Below are 13,801 nucleotides of genomic sequence, written 5' to 3'. Positions count from 1 at the left end.
TTAGAGGCAGTCAGACAAGAAGCCAATGAGGCCTTTACAAAATTCTTTCCACGTTGGAGGACTAAGTCGTTAGATCTCGATGAGAAATTAACCGAAGAAGAGATGGTAGATATTATAATGAATTGCTTGAACCATGAATATTGGAACCGACTTATATCATCTTACCATCCAACGTTACACTCTTTATGGAAGGCTGGTTCACAGATTGAAAATACATTGGACACGGGCAAAATGACAAGGTTGACCAACCTGGAGGACTCTAATTGCGGAAGGGCCACATTTACAGATGAAAATCAAGGACCACACCAGGGGCAGAGATAGATATGGAATCAGGGAAGATACAGACGTCCTCAGAGGAATTTTGCAGAAGCAAAGTACTCATTGCAATATCATCAAAGGGAACCCGTAGTCAATTTTGTCTTGGCGGAAAATAAAACCAATTTAGCCGACTCAATCTACAAGAAAGAAACTGCGATGAATCGACCCATCCCCATCAGTGAACTCTTCATAGATCAGGTACAAACTGTGAACTAATTTAATTCAACAACTAATCGTCCTGTTATTTTGTCTGAATTAATGGCAGATTATTATGGAGTTGAGCAACCGAGGAACATGCCAAATTCCAACCAATTCCCAGTAGAACCTGTGCAAATATCTGACCTTCTACCAAAGAGGGTGGCAACCATTAGGCCTGTTCATATTTCAGAGATCTTGTCTTATCCCGTTCAACCACCAGGGGGTCCAGTCTACCTCTCAGATATCTTGCCTGGAACGGTATATCCAACGAATAAATCTTCGTCTAAATGGGTGGATCCGTTCAAAAGTGAGGGTGGTGATGAAGTTCAAAATGTAGAAAGAAGAAAAACCATTTACAAGCCACCTCATCTCAGGGATAAAAATATAACCATGTCTCATACAAAACCATCACTCAGATTGAAGTCTTCAAGAAACGGGGATGAAAAAAAAGTGGTAAGAACAATTGAAGATGAGTCAGGTAAGTATCTAACTCATTCTGTTGAGTTAATCCGACGGATTAAGGGTACACCACCTTAATTTGTAAATAAGTCGTCTTTTATTTCCAATATTTCAAAAAATCCAAAAAAAAATGAAAAACTAAAACCCAAAAAGATTTTGTTTGCAGGAAAAATGTTTTGGAGAGCAATATATTTGGTATAAATAAAGTGTTTGAGAACACTGACAAGCCGTGAGGACTGTGGAACCACCAAAAAGAAAAACCTGAACCGACTAGATAAAATTTGTCAATCGGAGAAAGGGAGATCAACCTCTAAGGGAACCTCAGATAAAGAAGATGAATACGACCAAAATGTGGATACAATACAAGAATGTGCCAAAACAGAAGACTGAAGCAGTGAATTTAGTAGAAGAGAAATCACTGAAATTAAGACCAGAATGGATGTGGAAGACCAATGACAAGAAGGAACAGAGATTCATCACACATGAAGATGAGATTTTCCCACCAAATAAAGGCAAGACGACGAATCCTCTACCTAATGAAACAGTTTCTTACAATGTCGTGTTATCAAATTTGAAAAATGATGGAGCAGCTAATCAGAAGGCAGATAATGATTTTCCCAGCATAAAGTTCAAGAAAGCAATTAATCAGAAGGCAGTGAATTATTTTCCAACTGAAAGTACAAGAAAGATACTAATCAGAAGATGGTGAATGACTTTTCCAGTACAAGGTTCAAGAAAGTTATTAATCAGAATGCAGCAAATGATTTCCTCAACATAAGGTTCAAGAATGCAATTAATCAGAAAGTAATGAATGATTTTCCCATCAGAAGGTAATGAATGATTTTACAAGCACAAGGTCCAAGAAGATGAAGCAAGCGGAATTTCGAGAAGATCCAAGAACCGTACAAAATAGAAGAATTGTTCAACCATTTTATGGGGGCAGCCAACATGATCCAGTCCCGACTAGTGTTACTCAACCCAAGAAATACCATACCTAAGTAAGTGCTCAATTCTATCTAAGGGCGGCGAACGCTCATAAAACTTAAGGAGATTTTTTTTTAGAAGTCCAATATCTCTCTCATAGTGTCATAGTCTAGGGGCAGAGTCGTCATCATGTTTGGCCCCTTTAGTCAGCCGGTCCAAAAAAAAAAAACTAGGGGCACCAACATGATTATTCTGGGCCCATGTCAATATCTGGTGTGTTGAAGTCCTTTCCAAATAAATAATTTAGAGAGAGATATGTTAGTCCACTTGTATGTCATCATTAGTCTTGTACGCCATCTCCTAAAGTTCTATGAGCAACGGACGTCCAAACGGGTAGGTTCAAAAAAAAAATGAAAAAAGAAAAAAAAACAATGAAAATTATCTTCATAAAAAAAGGTTATTAAACAGCCACTTGGGAAAATTGAGTAGCACTTAAAAGAGATTGAGGAGAGTTGTGTGAAGGAAATTGAGATTTGAAGCATCGAGTGTCATCTCTGGAAAGCAGCAAGATCGTGAATCGTTTTTACAGTTTGAAGCCAATTGACGAATTCAATTATAGCTGGGAGATAGCTGTGAATATTGACAGATTTGAAAATTTGGATGGGGACGGTAATATTTTTGGTGGCATCTATCAGACACGTGGCAGGTCAGGATTCCTAAACCTTTGTATATATTGAGTATTTTTTTTTTTCAAAATTATTTTCTAGGATTTGTTTTCTTATTTAATAAATAAAAAAAAATATATAAAAAAAAATAAAATAAATAAATAATAATAATAATAATTTGGATTGCTTAGTATTTATTAGGAACATGTGCTACTAATAGCTCCTTTACAAGGTCGTCAATTACAGGGTTTCTCTAAACTTTGGACGCAAAGCTGGAAGGGGAAGTGAGGCTCACTTTCTACATAAAGACCGTGGTAATTGTTTCTACCCTATTCAAATAGCGTACATGCGTATCACACGAGGCTTATAATGGAAGCCTAAATCCGGTATATTATGGAAACCGGTCGGTTTATTATGGAAACCGGTGGGTTTGTTATGGAAACCCACAAGGCTTATTATGGAAGCCTGGATTTGGTTTATTATGGAAACCGGTGGGTTTGTTATGGAAACCCACAAGGCTTATTATGGAAGCCTGGATTTGGTTTATTATGGAAACCGGTGGGTTTATTATGGAAACCCACTTGGCTTAATATGGAAGCCCAATTCGGTTTATTATAGAAACCCACTTGGCTTAATATGAAAGCCCAATTCGGTTTATTATAGAAACCCACTTGGCTTATTATTGAAACCCAAACGTCCATGGGTAATAAGATCCTAATAAAAAGAGGTTAAGATTTCCATGGGATAATTATTATAGATAATTATTAATATTATTTAACATTATTGAAAAATCCTAACAGAAAGAGGATAATTATCTTAAGTGGTTATAATTATTATTCAAGATAATAATTATTTAAGATAAATAAGGATTATGATAAGTATTAGATAGAATAACAAATATTATCATGAATCTGGTTGTTATTTGAGATTTATACATATGGGGGAAGTTATTTACATAACTACTAAACCCTAAATCTACATCTACTTTCTGCTTATATATAAAAGCTAAATCTCAACTCAAAAGGTACACAATTTCTATTCCTTTTCTCCACAACTTACTTACATAGAACTCTTGTTGATTTTAGCATCGGAGTGTCTTTGCAGGTACCCCCTCCACTTTCCATCAACAATTCTTTGGAAAATCTAATCAACGACGGCGATTGGATCATCTTACACACATCTCGAAGATTGTTGGGGTGATTAATTTTTGCACCAACATCTTTTGGCGCCGACTAAGGGGACTACGAGTAAAGGATCGTGTTCCCTCATTGAGAGAAATTGTTTTCAAAGCGTTTTTGAAAATTAGGGTTTCAGAAACGTTGTGAAGAAAAAGTTGCAGAAAAATCTCGTAAAGGTTGTGAGAAAAGAGTTGCATAAAGTTTCACAAAGGTTGTGGAGAAAATGTCCCCAAAAGTTTCAAACACGTTGTGAAGAAACAGTTGCAGTAAAGTCACAAAAACGTGTAAAGGAAAAAGGGTGCAGAAGGTCTCCGAAAGTTGTAAAAAAAAAGGTTAGGATTTCAGAAAAACTGTTGCGAAAGAGATAAAGAAACCGTTACAAAGGTTGAAGAAACCGTTACGAAACAATTGAAAAAAGCGTGGCGAAAAAGATTGCAACAATAGTTGAAGAAACTGTTGTTTCATCCAGCCTCACGTACACCTTCAGATCTAGCCAATCAGAATTGTTAGATCGACACCTTCAGCCAATCAGAATCGTCAGATCGACGAAATCTAAACCATAGGATCTGTCCAGTCACAGATCCAACTTCAGGTTCACCAAACCGATTCAACCAGGACGAAATCCGAACCATATGATCTGTCCAGTCACAGATCCAGCTTCAGGTTCACCAAACCGATTCAACCAGGTTCAGCTACTTAATGAGCGACACGTGTAACTAGAACGATCTGTTCCTGACCGGGTCAACCAACACCACGTCATCAGGAAGTATCCAATCATCAGCCAACACTTTATCGAAAAGTTATTACACATCAGCAGCGTTGGTACAGTCAGCGGATACCATGTCAGATAGTGGTCCGCCACGTCAGCGATAATTTTCCAGTCATCATAGCCATGTCAGCACTGTTTGCCACATCAGAAAACTGCCAGTTTCTGAGGCAGACAAATTGGGAGTCTGCCAAATCAGCACCCCCTATGTCCAGTCAGCGATGACCATGTCAGAATCTGCCACGTCAGCAAACACCCTCGTGGCATCAACTGCCAGGTCAGCATCGTTCGTCTGCCACATCAATTGCCACGATAGTGTCATGTCACCTGCCAGGTAATCAGCCAGTGAAGCTGCCATGTCAGCGACCTTAACCAACTGTTCACCCTGGTAGTTCAAGAAAAAGATGAAAATGAAAAAATCTGCACGAGTAAGAGCTGGGATTCGATCGCGTGACCAACAACTCGAATTCTGCAATCTTGACCAACTGTGCAAGCCATCATTTGTGCAAATTACGCATGACTCAGTACCGTTAGTCTATTCTTCATGCGTGCTTCGTTCAAATCTTGTTTCGCCAATAACTTCTTCCTTTTAAGCCTGAATAGAGTGATTTTTGGCTCGTTTCAATCGTCTTTCGATTCCCTACATCATGGTAGCGAAAATTTCTATATTCGAGAAACTTTTGTATGCACTTGGGACAACAACATGATCGAGGTCAAGGTTCGTTGAGAACAACATGAAAGTTCGTTTGATTTGTTTCTTAGGGTTCAGCAACAACTTTATCAGTTGAAGATAAGCAAAAAAAAGAAAAGTTGTCATGTACGACGAAAGGGTCCAGAACCGAGGGACACGCCACACCAAGAAAACATTTTGATGGCGATTCCAAAAGGAAAAATCACGATAAATCCAGAAATAAGATGACAACAGAAAAGATACCATAAGCTCAGATCCATCTAGCAAGTGAGGATAAGATATAATGATCTAGTTCTTGCTTCACCTGGGGGCGTCTTTGCTATTTGGAAATATCTCTACAGATATTGGGAGCGGCTAAAGTGACGCCTAGCATTCAATCAAAACCAACATGGTTAAGGAAGTCAAACAATAGGACGCATCCTTTTCAATATCATTGGAAGTAAACGGGGCGACTAAGATGGAAGGAAGCAACGCCTGGGAGGTAAGTCTTCCCCAGTTACATTATAAATCAAGTTTATAGTCAAAATTGAGAACACTTTTTGCATGTATTTATTAAAGAAATACGTGCAATGTCTTTCTATAAAAGAGGAAGACAAAGGCGAGATACTTTGGTTATTAAAGGAATACTTGCAATGTCTTTCTATAAAAGAGAAAGACAAAGGCGAAGTATTTTGGTTATTAAGGAAATTGTTGCGATGTCTTTCTAATAAACAAAAAGGCTAAAACAAAGTATTATAATATAATTAAACTGAAGCTAAAATGGAGCGAAGGAAAAATCGATTGTTAAGGAAATAGTTGCAATGTCTTTCTAATAAAGAGAAACAGAAGAAGAAGTGTTTCAATAAAAGCTGAAGCTAAAAATGAAGCGATAGGAGCGAAAGGAAAATATTAAGGATTGCATGTATTTATTAATGAAATATGTGCAATGTCTTTCTACAAAAGAGGAAGACAAAGACGAAGTATTTTGATTGTTAAGGAAATATATCTTTCTAATAAAGGGAAAGAGAAGAAGAAAGTGTTTCAATAAAAGATGAAACAAAAAGGAGAAAACGAAAAGCGGGGTGGAGCGAAAGAAAGGAAATGTATGACGAAAAGCTAGAGACAGTCAACCAAAACGCCAAAGATTGTTGTACATTCATTATTCGCAGACACACGAGCATTGAGTCGAAAAATTCTAGACCAGTAAGGAAAAAATGCGCAACCAATGTGCCTAGAAAGTTACGGGAGCAACCTGCATTCAAAGTGAGGTATGTTCTCAAAGTCGAAGTTGAGTTATTAATTTAATCCTGATAATTTTTCTATTAAAGAGATAAATTGGAGTGTTTTTCTATCAAAGAGAAAAATCAAGGAAACACTTCATTCACCATAAGGATGGGAGATGAGATTAGAGAAGATTTACAAGACCAACACTTAGGTCATATGTTAGCTAATAGAAGAGCAAGAGAACATAACATGCCGACCTGTTTGGCGTTTGGGTAATTACTATATGGAGTTTTAAGTACATTATTGGTATTTTGAACGTATTTGGTGGTTTGAGATGGTTAAGTATATTATTGGTACTTTGAGTTACCAAGCCGAGCTTGGGACGAATCCAAGCAACAAGATGGTCAAGACCACGAACACAGCGAGGACGGATATGGAACTGGCAAGCTAAGGGAGAGAAATTTCAGGTATGTATTGTGTTTTTTAAGAGTGATATGTTAGCATGAGCATCTTCTGCAGGGAGAATTATGCTGGATATGCACTAGGATGTGCCATGATTCATTTAAGCAAATACGTACATGCCGCAGTCGCATGTAGCCTGAATATTCTTAACTCTTCGACAAGTCGAGAGTTAAGAGGGGGCGATTTTTGTACCCTATTCAAATAGCGTACGTGCGTATCACACGAGGCTTATAATGGAAGCCTAAATCCGGTTTATTATGGAAACCGGTCGGTTTATTATGGAAACCGGTGGGTTTGTTATGGAAACCCATAAGGCTTATTATGGAAGCCTGGATTTGGTTTATTATGGAAACCGGTGGGTTTATTATGGAAACCCATAAGGCTTAATATGGAAGCCCAATTCGGTTTATTATAGAAACCCACTTGGCTTAATATGGAAGCCCAGTTCGGTTTATTATAGCTTATTATTGAAGCCCAAAAGTCCATGGGTAATAAGATCCTAATAAAAAGAGGTTAAGATTTTCATGGGATAATTATTATAGATAATTATTAATATTATTTAAGATAATTGCAAAATCCTAACAGAAAGAGGATAATTATCTTAAGTGGTTATAATTATTATTCAAGATAATAATTATTTAAGATAAATAAGGATTATGATAAGTATTAGATAGAATAACAAATCTTATCATGAATCTGGTTGTTATTTGGGATTTATACAGATGGGGGAAGTTATTTGGATAACTACTAAACCCTAAAGCTACATCTACTTTCTGCCTATATATAGAGGCTAAATCTCAACTCAAAAGGTACACAATTTCTATTCATTTTCTCCACAACTTACTTGCATAGAACTCTTGTTGATTTTAGCATCGGAGTGTCTTTGTAGGTACCCCCTCCACTTTCCATCAACAATTCTTTGGAAAATCTAATCAACGGAGGCGATTGGATCATCTTACACACATCTCGAAGATTGTTGGGGTGATTAATTTTTGCACCAACAGTAATCAAGAATGCTCGAGGCAAATTATTTATCTAAAGCTCCATATGGATCGTAGAAAGGACAAGAGATGATGAAAATATTTGAGCAAAGTCTTAAAGATTGAAGAGCGTTACTCAGACGATGCAATCGATGTGATGAAGTAACATGTTGTTAGGAGAATCAATGTAATAAACCGCCGCCTGTTTTCCCAATAGCTGGTATGGCACCAATACCGCTTCGTCATGATCTCTATCATGAGAATGTGTACTAGTGCAAAATCAAAATACTTAGAAATAATTCGGGTGAACTTTCTAGTGTCATCCCGGATAATTTATAAATGAGGAATCCAACAAAATGATTATGCAAAATAGGTGTGATCTTTGGCATTCAGTTGCACGCAAACCTCTGCCAAAGAGGGGACTCGTAGACACCCCCAATTTTGCACATGAAAACCGAATGTCGCCGCGAAATCGTATCCGAGAGAGGGAAGTAAGCAAAATAGGGTCGAGCCTAAATTAGGTCCACTTGGTCGACATTTCAGGTGGCCTGCACTTTTGCCTTGTTGCTAGTACCATATAGCTAATTAGTGGACTAGGCAAGTCCCTTTATAAATCCATGTACCACTATATATCCACCATGTACGTTGGACTAAAATGAATCCACTAAGTCCGACTGGTAAGCTAGTTGCTAATTAGCCGAGATACATTGAGTCCAAAAATGTGAGCATAATAATGTCCTAGCCCACTAGTAAACTAAGTCCCGTCCATTTCCTATGCACCAAAATTAAGTTGGTCGGTCATCCACCCATATGAAATGTGTAAAAATGTCGACACAAGTTTGTTTGTTCCCAAGATTTCTATCCAATTAGAATCTTAGATTTAAATGGAAAATGTTTTGATTTTGGAAATGATATCGGAATAATATTTATAAAAATGAGAATAATATTTTTGAAAATGAGTAATAATATTTAGGTTTTAGAGTTCAACCGTTTGATCTTAGGCATTGAATTCTATGGTCCTAGATGATTGGAGAAGACTATAAATTGGGAGCTATTTCTTTAGTTTAAGGGGATAGAAACTAAGGAAAATTTTGAAAAAGAAACTAAAAGAGGTTCGGTTATTTAATTGGAAGTGCTAAAGTGTCGGGATACGATTTTGCGGAAGCTATAGTTTGTTGGTTTTCGTCAATTAATTCGAATTAACATTCATTGCAGTGCTATCGGCAATAACAGGTCTGCGTCATAATTTTCATAAGGGCTTGTATTATTGCTTGATGAATAATGAGAAATGCGACATAATGGTTAATGAACACGATTCAAAATTCTTGCAGCAACATTAAAGCTCTCACTGTTTTGTCCTTATTTGCTTTGTTTCAGTTCTGATTCATGAAAACACAGTTGTGATATTTCTCTTAGGTTGTTTATAGTACGTCTAGCTATAGCAGTTGTGACCTTTGATTAACTTCCATCATCTGATCGTGAGTTTAGTTTTCTTTAATTGTCAGTTTACTTGCGATATCCGGACGATGATAATAATGGTGCATTAGTTGGAAATAGTAGCATAATAATATCGATTTGGTATTTTTTGATAATAATAATAGTGATTGGCTTGTTTATTTTCTTTTAATTCGTCCTGATTTCTATAATAATAATTGATTTCTTTTTTGACTCTTTTTCCGATAATAATATTGCTAATAATTCGTGATCATTTTGCAATAATAATAATTGGGTGCCGTGTTGAGAGCATGAACTTGATTGGCTGGATAAAGTATGAGCGGACGCATTTAATATTTTTGTATTATATTTTCGTTACTTTATTATTTTATGTTATGTTTAGCATTCAAAATCCCTAAAATCCCAACTATAAAGTAGAGGCTAATCTTCGGGTTGGACGGGTTGGGTGCCTCACACCTTCCTAGCCTGTAATTTGATTTCAGGACCTTATCTCTGTATTTTTGGACCACTGTTTCTTTTTGGTCCCAACTCCCTAAATTGGATGGTGGCTTCCCCTTATTAATAATTTTCCACGTGATTCCCATTTCATATATTTAGAGATCCTAACGGATTTCGACGGTATCTAAAGGGTCGTACTGTTTCGACACGGGTTATATCCTATCTAGGTGATCCTTTTCTCCTTTTCTTTGTTCTGTATTATAAAACAAAGTTTGCCGAAGTTAGTCAACATAAAGAGCGATCTTGATTTTCCTCCCAATTGATAATTCCATGGTTGTGGTCAATTTTATGAATACATGCTTTAATTGAGAAATAATGCATTACGTGTTCTCTTTTTCCCATCTCAAAAGTCAGAAGCAAAGCGGAGAATTTGATTGACCGAAAATAATAAACCAACATTCCCATAAAACTAAACAATTGATTCCCTCTCACTCACATCCGGTAGGAGAAGTGGATTAAAAAGCTTTAATTCCCCACTTTTGTGCAAACCTAAATCAAAAATAAATTTGGGAAGGAGATATAGACTATAGAGTCAAAAGAACTTAAATCCAAGAACATACTTACGCTCAACCTTCTTTCCTTGATGATTTGGTATCATCCTCGAAATATTTGATTTTGTCTTAATTTATCAATTGTTTTCGGTATTGTCTTCAAGATTTGTTTAGGAAGAAGATAAATCAATGGTTCTTAGTGAGTGTTTATAAGTGATTGTATGATTGAAAGTTAAAAATTCATCTAACGGTCTTAATATGTGATTGTGCACATCATCATTGTCTCATAATAAATATATCATTATTCCTTCATAATAAATATCTTATTAATTATCATAATAAATATATACTCCCACTAAACAATTTTGATAATAATTACATCAATAAATATTAGGGATGGTCAGTGTGGTATTTGTGCGTAGTGGTGCATGGAGCCGGTGGCGATAATATTGATGCTGGTGGAAAAGGTAGTGGTAATGGGTGGCTTTTATGGTGGTATTGCAGTTGGTTAATATAGTAGTGTGCAATGTTTATTCAGCGTCGCCATGACACAGGCAAAACACTATATTATGGAAGTTGTACTTGAATTTTTTTACTGTTAAAATAAGCTCGGTTATTATAAAAATAAAAAATAATAATAATAAAGTATGGAGAATAATTGTGACTTTATAGATTAAGTCTAGTCTTACTTATTTTCGAAACCGTGTCGTTACGACACGGGTCAAGTTCAAGTCTTTACTAAAGTGGAAGCCATTTTTATTGTTTTTGTGTCGGTTGTTAAAATTAAGTCTGATTGCGCAGCACTCGATCTTGGAGAATCCTTTCTACAGTGATGAACTATTGATATTAGTCCTATATGTTGTTTCTGTGGACCGAGGAGAAAAGGGAGGCTTAGCAGGAAAAAGAGATGTTGTATTGGTTATCAGTTATAATCTGGCCGTTTCACAATAATGACCCATGTTTAACACATGGATACATTCTTCCGGGTTGCTACTTTCACTCCGAAATCAATTCCCCAAGATTTTTAGTTCTTACATCCTTTTGAATGAGTTGGAAGCTGGGTAGCACGGACGCGCCTAAAATGATTACGTGTCTGTGTCAGATTGCGCTTGGTATTTGGACGCGCGCGTCTCCAGGACAGATATACCCGTGACATCACATGCATATATTACACACTATTTTAATATAAATATCTACTAAAATTATCTGAATTTTTTTGTATATGTAATATTTTATTAGTATATATATTTATCCTTATACAAATTTGTTATTTATCAATAGTTTATTAGCATTGTTGTGAAATTACATTCACTATATATATTGGTGGGAAATATCATTAATTCCATAACGTGTCCTCTTCTTAATTTTTGAGAATTTGTTTATGTTCGCGTCGCGTCGTGTTCGCATCACTGTCTCCGCGTCACTGCAACCCAGTTTGGAAATCAACTTATGATTTAACTGATCTCTTATTTATAATCCATGTCCTTATTAACTATATCCCATTTAACATTGGTCGTTAAATTTTAAACAAAATTTTATATTTGACCTTTTTCTAATCATTTTAATCTAGGTAAATAGTTCATTGAGTAGGTAAGAAATACATGATTTTCTAAACGGGTATTTCTTACACGTGTCGTAGACTGCCAAACCAAAACCCTAATTGTTATCCCCCATTTGTGTGAAGCTGAATCATCCTTTGTGATGATGTGTCTAGAGAGAGAAATATTCTCTTTAGCCGAGTTGGCCAAGATAGAGAGGTATTCTCTGATTTGTGAGAATGACTAGGATGAGTCACGTGAAAAGACATGGAATGCCTCAGAAATCGTGTGTAAATCGTGAGAGGAGCTAAGGTTGAGCTCTGACTCTCAATGATCGGTCACGTATGTCACATGGAAACCGTATTATTGCTTGTGGGTCCCTTTGTTGAGCATGCAGAGCTCAAGGGATCTTATCCACGTTTTTGGATAGACATGTACACACTACACCATAGTCTGTGATTAGTAACTAAAATTCGTAACCAACATGTTGTCGTTACGAATTCGTAACCAGAAATCTCAGTTACGAAAATTCTAGTAACGATTCATGTTCGGTTACGAAATAAACCTAGTTTAGTAACGGCCTAACCCATGTTACTATTAGAGACTGCTAGGTTAAAATCATGTGAAAAGAATGTGTGCAGGAAAACACTCCTACCTATTATTCCGCCCAAATTTTGTAACTGAAATGGAAGAGCCGAGATGGTTCAACCCTTGGCAGCATTTTCCCCTCATTCCCACACCATACTAACCATTTCCCCCCTTACCACACCGTACTAACCATTTCTAACCAAAAACCCCATCTACTTTTCTTTGTCTCTTTTCACTCTCTTAACTCCATCTCCATCTACTATCTGCTCTGAAAAATCACGCTCTGAACTCCATCTCCATCTACTATTTGCTCAGAAAATCTTTGCTGCCGTTACTCTCTATCTAGATCTGCCATTAATTATCTGATAGATTGATAATTTGGCCATCGTTCTTTTAAGGTTTTGATAATTAGGTTTTGATTTTAATTAGTTATGCAAGATTGATAATTAGGTCATATTTCTTTTAGGGTTTTGATAAATACGGTTTTGATATATCTGCAAGATAATTAGGTCATCTTTCTTTTAGGGTTTTAATAATTAGGTTTTGATTTTAATGATTTTCATTTATCTTACTGCAGCTAGAAGCACTAATCTGGGAAGAATTGTACTGCATTTGTTTTGCGAATCACAATAACTCAGGTATTATCCCTTTTCATGCCCTAGTTTTATTCGTTGAGTTTAATTTTTAGGTCAGTTGGTTGTAACAGAGATTTGGGTTTTCAATCATTTTCGATGTTGACTTGTTTTCAATGAGTGTGAAACTAAGAAACCAAGATAAACTGTGTTTATTTTAAACCTAAACCCAAATTCAAACTTGCTACAATTTTTTTTTCCTATTTAGTTTGTGTTATAATGTGCTTGAATTCAACACAAAGGCATATTTGGATGCTTATTATAATGTTTCATACATTTTAGTTGATTTCTATATAGTTGTTTGCTTTTTGATCCAATTAAAAATGGTTAGTACTTCGGATTCAGATAAACCTACCACTTGACAGAAATCAAAAAACTAAGTTACATGATCACACAAACTTAACCAAGGCCAACTGTTTTATTTTTGTTTCATTATCATCTTAATTTTGATTGACATCCATCCCATTATCATCTATTCTGTTCCATCACTACTCTTCTCTAAATTCTTCCACTAATTTTTTTCTTCTCTTTTCTAAAGTCTTTCACTAATACAAAATTTCCTCTCTTCTCTTCTCTAAATTCTTCTCTATAAATAATCAAGATAAACCAATAAGCAATCACGATGTTCTGTACATATACTGATAGTTAGAAATGTTGCTTTTTTGTATAGATGTGTGTACAGATATTGACTGAACGTTAACATAGATATCATCGTTTTTAGTTATTACAGTTGTAGGGTATTAAACACGTCACCT

The 13,801-nt window shown here is 36.0% G+C and overlaps 1 protein-coding gene across 1 annotated transcript; it reads left to right on the top strand.

Moving 5' to 3' along the window:
* The first annotated feature begins 568 nt into the window (after positions 1-568).
* LOC113293111 lies at positions 569-2,062 on the top strand. Its single transcript, XM_026541871.1, has 2 exons — positions 569-994; positions 1,129-2,062. Exons 1-2 carry the CDS (start codon positions 577-579, stop codon positions 1,206-1,208), a joined length of 498 nt encoding a protein of 165 aa, XP_026397656.1. The 5' UTR covers positions 569-576; the 3' UTR covers positions 1,209-2,062.
* Positions 2,063-13,801: the final 11,739 nt, after the last annotated feature.

This window comes from Papaver somniferum, chromosome 7 (genome assembly GCF_003573695.1).
Source record: "Papaver somniferum cultivar HN1 chromosome 7, ASM357369v1, whole genome shotgun sequence".
Taxonomy (NCBI): Eukaryota; Viridiplantae; Streptophyta; class Magnoliopsida; order Ranunculales; family Papaveraceae; genus Papaver; species Papaver somniferum.
This window is presented reverse-complemented; position numbering and strand designations above follow the sequence as displayed.